The 13098-nt window shown below is 34.5% G+C and overlaps 1 protein-coding gene and 1 long non-coding RNA gene across 2 annotated transcripts; both read left to right on the forward strand.

Annotated features, from left to right (window-relative positions):
- The first annotated feature begins 1291 nt into the window (after positions 1-1291).
- LOC112420325 (uncharacterized) lies at positions 1292-2319 on the forward strand. The gene is made up of 2 exons (XR_003010318.2): positions 1292-1524; positions 1765-2319. It is a non-coding gene; the product is annotated as an uncharacterized lncRNA (long non-coding RNA).
- A 6122-nt stretch (positions 2320-8441) lies between these two features.
- LOC25490619 (probable protein phosphatase 2C 60) lies at positions 8442-9166 on the forward strand. Its single transcript, XM_013604238.2, has 3 exons — positions 8442-8544; positions 8680-9107; positions 9161-9166. The coding sequence occupies exons 1-3, from the start codon at positions 8442-8444 to the stop codon at positions 9164-9166; spliced, it is 537 nt and encodes a 178-aa protein (XP_013459692.2).
- The last annotated feature ends 3932 nt before the right edge of the window (positions 9167-13098 follow it).

Below are 13098 nucleotides of genomic sequence, written 5' to 3' on the forward strand. Positions count from 1 at the left end.
TTTAATTATTTTGATTATTATGTTTATTACATGATCTCTTTCCTAAGTGTGCTAAAGGGAAAAAAAATAACACATTGATATATTTTAAGGACATTTTGTAATGATTCTAGAATTCTGAAGGGTTTTTAAAAATTTTACGCTACTCTTCAATCTGTTATTTGTGCTTTACCTATGAATAGCTAAATTTCTTGTGATTGGGTCTAAGGTGAATCTGTCCTATATGTTTGATCAATGTAAAGCATGAAACTATATTCAATACAATTGTTGACTTGGATTTAGTTAGACTCTTCAATCAAATAGGTCCCTTTAGAGATATCAACATGTAAGGTTGTGATTAAAATTTAGCATTCAATAAAACCTTCAATGTTACATACTCACCTAAGAGATTAGTGAGTTGTAATCTAAGGAGAGGGCTCTGAGTCAAGAGATTGATCAAAGCTATTTTGTTAATGATAATGAAGCTAGAATAATAATTGTAGGGTTTAAGTGCAGTTTACCAAACATATTGACGGATATAAAATTCGAAAGACATGTTCATTTTTCTCCGAAAATCATTACAAATTTATTTACATTTTGCTATTTAATTTTTGATTGTTAAATAAACTATTTGCATTTTGTTAAATAAACTATTTGCATTGTGAGACCACCCCCACACACACACACAAATTTTAATGCATATGCGTTGATAATGTCTTTGCCGAGTAGAAAATAAAGTAGTTCATGCGGAGAACAATTTTATACTTCATTACATCGATAATTCTTAACACACTTATTAAAAGTCTATCAATATACAAGAGGGGGGCCAGTAATTATATAATTGATGCAAATAAGGAAGTGGAATAAATTAAGCAATGAAATATAAATTCTTTATGATCTTAATGATTTAATTAAAAAATAGATTGCTCATAACATACATTCTACTTATTCATAAATATTCAATCGTGTGTTATATTCATACATAACTTTATGATGGTATAAATATATACTTTTCCCTTTACTCTTGTCGAAGGTTAAAAAAAAAATAATTTTTTTAAAGGAAGACAAGTTAGTAAAATTGTATTTAAATATTTTGATTATCATGTTTATTACATGATCTCCTTCCTAAGTATGCTACAGGGACAAAACACATTGATATATTTAAAGGACATTTAGAAATGATTTTAGAATTTTGAACTGTTTATAAAATTTATCATGCTTAAATTATTTAATTATTTCATTAAGAGACCATGAAATTTCTTATACACTATAAATAGATCAAGTCATTTACTATTATTTGGATGCAAATTGAAAAAATATGGTTAAAACACCGAAATTGGTTTATGTTCTAATTCTAATTCTTTTCATATTTCTCGACATAATAAAATCTAATAGGGTCGTAGTAACTATTGGCGGTAATTGTATAAGAGATAAAGATTGTCTAAAATTTTATGGGGCTAATATTAGGTGTCGTAAAGGCAAATGTGTAGCGATCTAAAACATCTTACTGTGATAAATGAATTCTTTCTTTAGCAGGAGAATTGTACGGTATACCTTATGCTAGAATATTTCACTTGTTGTCATTTAGTTTTTATGCACGTTCTTAATAATTTTTTCTTCTGTTTATTTCTAATTTCATGGACCTTGAAGTTATGATTTTGTACTATAATACGATGGAAATGAAATAAGATAGTGATGACACTACGTCAACACTAGTTTTTTTACTCATATTTGTGTCATTTTTGTAATATTTTGAAAGTCAAATGCTTGTATACATGGTTAAATCAGCTCAAGATTCATAAAAGAGAAGTCTTGCACAATTTTGAGAAGAATGCAAGAACTTTGCTTGCTGGAGAAATCATGACACTATGGACCTGAATTGTCGCACGTTCGAAGCGTGGAATTAACCTGATGTTGCTAGAAAAATCATGGCATGATGGATATGTAACGTGCCACGATGGTTGGGTGAATTTGCTGCCACGTATGATTAATGAGCAAATTGTGCCACGATATATGGTCGTGAAATGTGGCACGATGGTGGGCTTTTTGAAACCCTAAAATTCTTTCTATAAAAGCCATAAGCGACCATAGATTAAAGAGGCGATTTTCGGAGAGTTAAACAGAGCATAGACGACACCAGAAAGCTGAAGAACACGCAGTGGATATCACCCAACTCATAGCTGTTTCAAATTTATGTATGTTCTATTGTTTCTATGTCTTTAATAAAGTTAGTTATGAGTAGATAATCTTCTCGGTTGATTGAGCCATGATGAATCTATTGTGATATGCGAACCATGTAGCGAACTCTCTTTATTATCAATAACATTCAGTCTTTATTCAGAATTATACATGCTTATTGATTTTCTTATGATTGTTTGTATGGCTACTAACCCTAGCTTCTTTCAATTGTATTAATTGATCTTAGGAGTTAATTGACTACTAACCCTAGCTATTAAACCTGAAATAGTGATTCTGTTTGACTTTACATATGAAACTAGAGATAGGAAGTTGCGAGTTATGACTTATGGATTAACGTTCTCACCATGCTTCCACTGTTATTCAATCGGTTTAAGAGATTAAAAGGTTATAACTTAGGAAAGGGTTTTGAGACAAGAGATTGATCAAAACCACTTAGTTAATCCGTCGTAAAGAATGAATAAGTGTTTAGAGTAAAGTAGAGATAAGCTATTTCACATAAAGCAATAGAGGATTCACCGGCTTGATCATTTGTTTTAATCCAATTATCAAACCATTTTATTTACTTTGTTTAAGTTTTATGCAACCAAATCTAACTGCCTAGAGCAACCCATAAATTTAACACATCCTTAATTTTAATGTCTTTGCCTTGTAGAAATTAAAACAGTCCTAGTTGATACGAACTTGTGAATTTTATTACTTCAATTCTTTTTTATTACACTTGCTAAAAGTCTATCAGATAGCAAATAAGGTTTTATTTATAGTGTCTCCTTATGATGAGACCATGTCAAATTTGTTTTGTTAGCTGTTTTTTATGCATTTCAAGTTGAGTTCAGTGTAATAATGGAGTATTTGAAGCTGAAATAGATGGAAATCAAGGATTCACAGAAAGCTGAAAATTGAGCCACAGTTTCACTAGATTGGGCAAGATTTGGACCCCAAATGAAGAAATTCCATTGAACAATTTTTGGACCACGATTTTGAGGAGCGACTGAACATAATTTAAATTTTATTCACATTGGGGCACGACTTTGCCGCACTAAAAACATATATATAAAATGTAAATGTGTTTTTGAGCCAAGAGTTCAAAATTTTAAGGATAAAAAGAAGATTTAGGAATTGAAGAACTGGAGAAATGGTGGGAGACCATCACAACTCATAATCAGCCCACCAATTTATGTAATGAACCCTTCTTTTGAATTAGTTGTTTATGCTTTAGCTATGAGTAACTAATTTCATTGTAGTTAAGCCTGAGATGAATCTTTTGTAAGCTATATGGCCATGTAATTTGTATGAACTCTCTTGAATATCAATGAAGATATAGTCTTATTTAGATTTCCTTGACTTTAATGTCTTTTATATGTTTATGATTGAGTACTAGCCCTAGTATTTTGAATATATGAATTGATTATAGACTTTGGGAAACATTGTAAACACCTTGGGTAGTGAGATTTCACCATTGGAAGGATCAAAAAACTTCCTTTTGTGTTTTCTCTTAGGATTCATTGAGAGTGTGGGTGACACAAAATGGGTAGAAATTAGGTCTTGTTCTTGTGTAAGCTTATAAGCTAATTTCTTGTAACTCTTTTGTAACACTTTCATCATAGTGGATTGGAGGGCTGCTCTCTCCCCCAGATTAGGTCATATTGGACCGAACTGGGTCAACAATCTTGGTGTATTTGTTCCTTTCTTTCATTGATTATCTTTATTGCTTTGATTATGTTTGTGGTGTTGCTCTACACTTAGATTTAGTTCTGTTTTACACTACAAGAAATATTACCTTTTGCCAGGGGCAAAATCCCTGTCAAAAGGACAGAATCCCTGGCAAAAGGGACGTTTGTGAGGGAAAAAGCCAGGGGCGGAAGCAGTGGCAAAAGCGCTCATCGCAAACCTTTTGCCAGGGGCTACACCCCTGGGAGAAAAACGAGGGGCAGAACCCCTGGCATAACACGTGACTTAAACCTTGGCATAAATTCCCTCACTTTTGTCTGCAAATTTTCTGCAACTCTGACTGCGCCTGCGCTGCCTGCGCTGAAGTGACTGATGTGAAGAAAGTCTGACCGGAAAAAACCAGGGATATGCTAGGGTTTAACCCCTGGCAAACGTCCATGTTATTTTTTTTTTAAATATTTTATTTATTAAAATGAATATTTTATTAATTAATAAAATGTATTTAAATTAATTTAAAAATTGTTTTTTTTTTAAAAGTTGTTTTTGATCAATAAACAACTTTAATTTTTTTGTACTATACTATTTTTGAGTCCCTCTTTTTTAAACAATATGCATTATTATATTATATTGTTTTATTTTATAAATTGATAAAATATAATAATAGATTTTAATTTATTAAAAAAACATATTTTAACAAAGTTTTAATTTAAAAATAAAACTGATTTTTAATACACTATTTTATTAAATTGTTTTCCAGCAATAGAACTTTTTAGTATAGTATTTTTATTTTCCTACGCTTTGATTAGTTTTAATTCGTAAAAATAATAATTATATAACATAATTATAATTTAAATATAAAAACAGATTTTTAAATATAAAAACAGATTTTAATTTATTAAAAAACAGCATTAGGTTTAAAAAAATCTGTTTTTATATTTAAATTATAATTTTGTTATAATTTAAAAACTGGTTTTAATATGGCATTAACTAAACTAAAATATATTTATAAAAACTAGTTATTAAAATTTTTTTAAAAATAATATATTTTTAATAACAGATTTAGTTTAACAAACAATTTTACTTTTAAAACAATAATCCTAGATTTTTTTATTTTAAAACAGTACCGAAATGTACACTTGCCTAAAATTAATTAAACTGTTCCTATTTTTCTTTAAAACTATATTAAAGTTTATTATTAAAAAAAATAGAATATAAGCAATTAGTGTTTGACCATATTTTTTTTTTTAAATTCTGCTGCAATGCAACTACAACTACAACATGCATATATTTCTTTTTATCACAAAAAAAAAAAACAGCATGAATAACATACAAAATAAATAACATTAATAAGTAATCAAAATTAATATCATGAAAAAAACATGTAACAAATGAAGAAATTTTTACCAAATATATGAACTTTGATGAATGTGTTGTGTGAAGGGGATGTGTTTTATGAGAAGAAAGAAGAGATTTTTCTAAGTGTTTTTTAGGCTGCTAAGAGACCGGTGCATGGCTTATATCGGGATGGAAAAAAGCCAGGGCCTATGTGAGGGACAAGCCCCTCGCTTTGTTGGTCAAATCCTAGCATAGCTAGGTTGCAGAACAGCCATAAAAAAGCCAGGGATTTCCTGCAAAAATCGAGGGGTTTAGCCCCTGGCAGGCCTGCACTGCACAACTTTTGCAGGCTTCAGTCAACTTAGCAGGAACAAAGCAGGGATTCTCTCACTTTTTGCACATCCGAGGGGCTTTCCTTGGTAATTTCCCTCGGTTTTTTCATGACATGCAATTGATTCCTTCCCTTTTTCAAATTCAGTTCTGGCGCCAATAAAAACCCAGGGATTTTTTAAAATAAACGAGGGGCAAACCCCAGTGTTTTTTGCCAGCGGTTGTCCTTGGCATTTTCCCTGGCAAATTTGCCAGGGGCTTCAAACCCTTGTCAAAATCCCTGGCAAAAGGTAACTATTCTTGTAGTGTTAGTTGTTGTTGTTTGGAGATATTTTATCTATTAATTACCACTTTCTTTGCTCCACACATCTTTGTTATTCATTGGTGTGATTTTGTCCGAATTCACAACATATACAAATAAAAATTGTTTGAGTTTTGAAAGATTGATGAATGGTTTTGGTTGAAGGTTTTAACAATATAATACAAATATATTAGAATTGTAGATTTTCATCAGAAGATAGAATTTACAATCTAAAGGCCCTATATTGCTATGCAAATCAGTGATAGGAGTCCTCGTGAGCTTAACTCAGTTGGTAGGGACAAATGCATAATATATGGAAGGTTGGAATTCAAACTCCGACCACCACAAAAAAAAAAATTAATAATAGGAAAAATTTGTTTCACCTTATAGATCGAATATTTACCTATAATAGGAAAAATTTGTTTCACCTTATAGATCGAATATTTGGTCTTGTTATGTTTATATCAATTGCCACCTTGATGAGCTAAACTGAAATAATCATATGCCACAACTTTAAAACATAGCAACAAAGGCTTGATATTTTTAGGAAAATATATCATTGTGACTTCTTTCCTCATCTCAAGATTTCATTCTAGAAAAAGAAAAGAAGAGAAAGCAATAAGTAAACACTAAAGATTCTTGTCAGTTGCTACGACTGTTTTCAACAATTCAACAAGAAAGAAATTCTTGTTAGTTGCTATGACTGTTTTTGTGGTTTCATCTTCTTTATTCTTCTTTAGCTTTATCAGATATGGATGGATTGTTCCCGCCCGTTGATCTCTCTTCAAGAATCTGTATTCAGGTATTCTGTTGCCGCATTTGCCACAATAACAACAACTTAGTCTTGTGTGGGACTTGTGGATCTAGCTTGTGATCTCCCACGACCTCCGCTTTCACGATTCTTAATTCTTCCTCTATTATCAACAATATTTGCATCAAACAGGTTGTTGAAGCCACTTTCTCTCCGCCTTGATTTTTCACTTAGCAAGGAATCCGTAATAGAATCCATGACAAGTTTTCCATCTTGAGAAGAGTTACTGAGAGTGACGAATAGAGTGTCCCAACTCTCAGGTAGAGAACTTAGGAGTAGAAGAGTTTGCAACTCATCATCTATCTTCATGTCAACTTTTGATAGTTGATTCACAATACATTTGAAGGTATTCAAATGCTCGGTCGTGTTTTGGCCATCCGAGTACTCCAATTTCACTAGTCGTCTGACAAGGTGGGCTTTGTTCTTTGGCGTCTTATTTTGAATCAAGGATTCAAGTTTTTTCCACAACTCATATACATTGGTATAAGTTGACACATGCTCGAACAGACTTCTATCAATATATTTTCCGATCATGGCTACTGCCTTCCGATTTTGAAGCTCCCACTCCGTATTGGTCTTCTTCTCGGGTTTATCCTTTTGGGTGATTGGATCATGAAAATCTTTGCAATACAAGTGGTCTTCCATCATCGGCTTTCAATATGAGTAGTTGTCAGCAGTTAGCTTGAACAAATCACCATCATGGTTGATTGAACCCTCCATCTTGAGTTATATAGGAAGTATTTTCTTTAACCAGTGTGACTAGTATCGAAACTAAAGTAAATATGAGTTTGTGAATAGTACACAAGGAAAGTTCCCAAGTAAGAGAGGTGGGTCAATAGACATGCTTAAATACCAAGTATTTCCTTTCCAGAACTTTCCTAGACATGCAATATAACACTACCTCACTTTATTTCTAGCGACAAGAATATTTCTTTTCTAATGTGGAAGATAAAACAATGTTGCAACCACATAGCATACAAAGAATTATCTTGCAGATACGACACCCATAGTCCCATAGAAACGAGTGCTTTGATACCACTGTTGGGAAACACCTACATAATTTGCCTCCTCCATGAACTCAAAATAGGTACCAGCAGAAACGTGAAATATAAGCGTAATGACACATAAAATTTTAGCGTGGAAAACCTTCTCAATCTGAGAAAGGCAAAAAACCACGGGACCCTCGAGCCTCTTAAACTTCCACTATAATGACAATGAGAATACAACAACTTCACCCTTAGGTGGATCTCATTACAATTGGACCGTCATAATATTCCTATGGACCTAAAAGACCTCCAAAAGGGCTTCTTAGACCCTCAAAAAGGGCTTAGCGCCCTTGAAGAGAGCCCAAAAGCCCAAGGCGCAGAAGCCGCCTTTCTAACCTTCTAGAAACCGCCCAAAAGGCCTAAATACCCCTATTACTTGGAGACTAAGCAACCAAAACCCAAGCCCATAGAAGGCTATAAATACCACCCTTGAGAACACTCTCAAGTATCCAATATTCAGTCTAAACCCTAATAGACGATTCTTAACCCTAGAATCCTTTATTGTACTTTTTCTGCAAGTACAGTTGGCGCCGTCTGTGGAAAATCGGTAAAACTAACCTAGACCACTTCTCTGAATCGTAATCTGCGATTTAGAAATCCTAAAGCCATAGAAATCTGAATCGTAGTCATTAAACTACAATCCAGATAACCTTTCCACACCAAAAGCCTAAATGGTAGCTCCCATGATTTAGGAACCTAACTTCATCACCCCCAACCGCCACGATGACCGAGTCCTCCCATCAAATCGTCGTTTGATGAAAATCAATTCAGAAGCATGGCAGCAACCTCGCCGATAAGAAGTTATTCCGTCGCCGCCATGCTTGCACCTCGTCCCGTTCTCACAAAAAGAAATCACTTCCGAGGCTATACATGGCAAAGTCAGAATCGCTAAAATAATGAAAGCAGGCTTGTTAGTATCCCTTCAGTCAAAGGGGAATCGGCACTCAACAGGTTTCACCGCTGAAGCTTAACTAGGGTTGCGTAGTGCTTTAATTTTTCGAGAGAACATCCAGTTTGGCTGCTATGGACACTAAAAGAACATGGTGTGATTAACCTCAATCATGCTGCATATACTGATCTGGACAAGTCTACTTCATTTTCTGGTGTTTATGATGGTCATGAAGGAGATATAGGAACATCTCTTCAACAAGCTTTTCTAAGAGTGGATGAGATGATGCGTGGTCAAAGAGGATGGAGGGAGCTATCGATCTTGGGAGATAAGATAAACAAGTTCAGTGGGATGATAGAAGGGTTGATTTGGTCTCCACGAAGCAGCAAGGGTATTAACCGAGTTGATGATTGGGCCTTTGAGGAGGGACCTCATTCTGATTTTGCTGGACCAACTTCAGGAAGCACAGCCTGTGTTGCAGTTATTAGAAACAACCAAGTTGTTGTTTCAAATGCTGGTGATTCCCGTTGTGTAATATCTCGGAAGGGCCAGGTAACTCTAGAATGGAAATTCTTTAATGTTTATTATGTTGAATGCTTGCATAGATGTAGACAGACAAATACAGATAAATATAAAATGCTGTTTTCATATGCTTGAGTTGCTTGACTACTGCACATTGGTAAAAAATATGTGTGCCTCTTATTGAAAATGATTTGTCTCTTTCTCTGGCAGATTACATATTCTCAGTTTATTTCAAAGTTACAACTAACACATGATAGATAATAAGTCTTATAGTCATATGTGGATAATCTGTATTTCTAGGTTATAAAATTCTGTGATTGATAATGTACTAACACATGATAGATGCATAATCCTTACGTAATAATTATTTTAAGAGAGATGTTTTTGATAAGTATACCTTCAGAAAATACTGTGAGTTTCTAAATTTGGTCATAATGCACGGTAACAATTGGGCTCAACATATCAAGTTTAGTGCTGCACCTCTTTGTTATATAGAATGTGGACATGATCTCTAGAAGTTTTAAGAGCATTAGATAGATATGATAGGAAGTATAGGAGTAACATTCTCAAAAGGGAACCGTATGCTCTGTTTCTTTAAATTTTCGTAAATAAACTGTATTTATGATATTATGAGTTTCGACAATTGATTTGAAAGTAACTAACATGATTTGTTCGAGTATGTATGTAATATTTTTGTAAAGAGAATTCTCCAATTAACAAGAGGGGCAAGAACTTCAACGAACCAAGGGAACACTGCACACCCGTAACAACGTCACTCGAGACTCAGAGAGAAAAATAACGTTCAGGTTTTATCTTTCCGATCTTTACGTGTAGGACAATTGTATATTGAGAACTAACTTATTCTTCGATAGCCTATTATATTTTTGTTTTTACTCGGATTGGCGAATAGATAGGATAATGGGCGAGTTAGTTCCAATTTCTTATTATGAGAGAAAAGAGTACAACAAATAAGAAAAATAGGTAGAAGAAATAAGGCGTGTTATTACACTTTGAAGAAAAATTTATGATCAATATATTTTGTGACAATATATTTTCGCTTTTTGATTAAAAGTGAATTTCTTGCCAGAAAAAATATTTTGCAACTTAATTTCGAAGTCTCTTATCGATTTTGTTTATGTTGCAATTATTTTTTGGTGCATATACATCACATGTGGATAATAAGTCTTATAGTCAAAATTAGCTTTACATAGTGGAGTGAGCGAATTAGTTTGGATTTAATAGGAGCATGACAAGATAATGAGTGAGTCAGTCCCGAGTTAGAAAGAATAAATACTTTATTCAATTCTCATTTTAGTAGAAGAATGAAGAGGAGAGGATGAAAGGAAGAGAAATACAAAGTATAAGTGAGCTAAATGAAAAAAGACAAAGAATAGTTAGTTTCCATTAAATATGATTGCATATGATTAAAGGACTCGTTTATTTATGATACTGATTAATTTGGAAGTTCGGAAGAATTGTTATATTTCAGATAAATCAAGGTTGGGATACTAACAAGCCCGCCAAGGGCTAGATGAATGAAAGGAGAGAACTCGTCAATCAACACGCCATAATTAAACGAGCATGGATGCAATAGTCCCGCCATGGAAAACATACAGATGAAACACGGAGTTATATCCTAAAAATAACTTTTTCGACCTTTAAGATTTGTTTTGCAGGTTTTTAATGAGAAGACTATCGACAGTCCGCCCAAACTGGGTCAACCTTTCTAAGGCTCTGACTCGGCGGCCCGATAAGAGGAAAAATCGACTGTTCGCCTATCAAAGGCGGCCCGATATATGCAAATCGACTGTCCGGCTATCAAAGGCGGCCCGATATATTTAAATCGACCGTCCGCCTATCAAAGGCGGCCCGATATATTCAAATCGACTGTCCGCCTATCAAAGGCGGCCCGATATATTCAAATCGACCGTCCGCCTATCAAAGGCGGCCCGATATATTCAAATCGACCGTCCGCCTATCAAAGGCGGCCCGATATATTCAAATCGACAGTCCGCCTATCAAAGGCGGCCGACATATTCAAATCAACAGTACGCCCATGAAAGGGTTAACCTTTTTAAGGCTCTGACTCGGCGGCCGGATGAAAGAGAAAAAGAAGAAGATTCATAAGTAATCAGAGAGGTTAATGATTCTTTTCTCATGAGCAAAATTTGTTCATAAAGAGTATAAACGGCGAGGACCGTCCTTGCAATATACATTCATCGATTGCAATCAAAAGCACCACAAAGGATAGACGCTCTTAGCAAGGACCCAAAGGCTCTTCGGTAAGGGCTTAAAGGTTTCAGAGCACCCTCTTAAGGGTAGTCGCCCTCATGAAATTCCAGATGCTTCTGAAAAACATCTAGTCCCAGAAGAAGTATATTCTAAGTAATTCGTAAGCTTTAAAAGCACCACGCCTTGTACCAAGACTTGTGCTTGGGGGCTGTGGACCGTCATTATATTCCTAAGAGCTTAGGGACCCACAGGAAGGACTTAAAATACCATCTGTAGGGACCTAAGAGGTTCTTCAGAAAGTCTGTGAAGATTGGGCGCGTTATCATATAAGACGTCTGTTGAGGCAAAATCCCTAATTAATTTTAAAGATAATAAACTTTAATGATTAAGGATTAAATGGACTTTGATTAAATTCCTTGGTATTTAACTTGTGCTCTTGAGTGTTTTCACTAAGACAGGAACAAGGTTTGAATCATACCAAGATGCATAAAATCAAAGGACATTGAATCCATGAACTAATTCTGAAGTTCAGAAAGTTAGTTCAGAATGTTGATCAGAAAGTTGATCAGAACGTTCTGATGATAGTTCAGAAGCAACCCAGTTCAGAAGGTTGCTCAGAAGCAACCCAGTTCAGAAGGTTGTTCAGAAGCTACCCAGATTTATCAAGAACGTGAAGAGCATGCAAGTACACTTGACATGAATAAAAGGTCCAGAAAAGTACATCTGCATGGATCTATCAACAAATAAAGGCATGGACAAGGATCTATGTAAAAAGGATCTTTAATGTTCATCCAAGACTATGAACATTAAAGTACTAGGAATATTCCAAAGAGAATATTGTCCTAGTGATGCATTCACTGCACTTCAGTTATATCTTACTATTAGGTTTGATTACATTAAAAGTTAAGTCTTTCAAATCAACCTAAAGTAAGAACAAATGGAACATTCTGAGATCAGAATGTTCACTTCTGCACATGCTTCCAGCCATGAACAGTGTAGTTGGTGGAAAGATCAAAAAGCTAGCAAAAGGAGATCTTGCATCAGAGATAACGTGTACTCTGAGATGAATCAAGCAAATCTCCTTGAAGCATGGGCCTGAAGATTGCAGATCCACTATCCTCTCTCCTGCACCAAATCCAAGACAGATTTGGTTCAACTTTATCCTACTTTTTCAAGCAACTTTTGATGCATATGGAGAAGTAACTTTTGAAGGATAAAACTTGAACATATCTCATGTCACGTATGGAATGGACCCAGAAACCCATCTGACATTCATCCTTGATGAACCCAGATGAAGAACATCATGAATATCAAACATTCTGATGAAGAACACAGCAACATTCTGATGTTCATCCTGGGAACTCAACAACATTCTGATGTTCAGAATGTTCACCCAGATTTTCAAGTAAAAGCTTGTGGGGCCCAAGACACGTGGCATAACACCATTGGTCACCTTACAACGGCTATATGAGCCCAAAGACTCTATAAATAGAGATCAAAGGCTCAGCATTACTTGCACCATTGCAAAGCATACAAGAAAACAACAAAGATTGTTTGAAGCTTTTGCAAAACTGAAATTGATCAATCTCTAAGGCTTTCGTTTACTTAGTGCAAATCAATACTTTCTGTTATCTGAATGATAACTTCTTCCTTCTCCTTTGTTTGATTCACAAACATTCAACCTCCATACAAATTGTAACAAAGTCTCATCTAGCTTTAGGGGTACTAAAGTGTTAGTTTGAGCAAAGGTTGTAAAAGTCTAAGTGGTTAACTTAGCAACAAGGTGCAA

This window comes from Medicago truncatula, chromosome 4 (assembly GCF_003473485.1).
Source record: "Medicago truncatula cultivar Jemalong A17 chromosome 4, MtrunA17r5.0-ANR, whole genome shotgun sequence".
NCBI classification, from domain to species: Eukaryota; Viridiplantae; Streptophyta; class Magnoliopsida; order Fabales; family Fabaceae; genus Medicago; species Medicago truncatula.

Coding starts and splice junctions, on each gene's coding strand:
- LOC25490619 (XM_013604238.2), top strand. CDS start 8,442: ATGGCAGCAACCTCGCCGATAAGAAGTTATTCCGTCGCCGCCATGCTT. Junction 8,545..8,679: donor CCGAGGCTATACATGGCAAA/GTCAGAATCGCT, acceptor GAGAACATCCAG/TTTGGCTGCTATGGACACTA.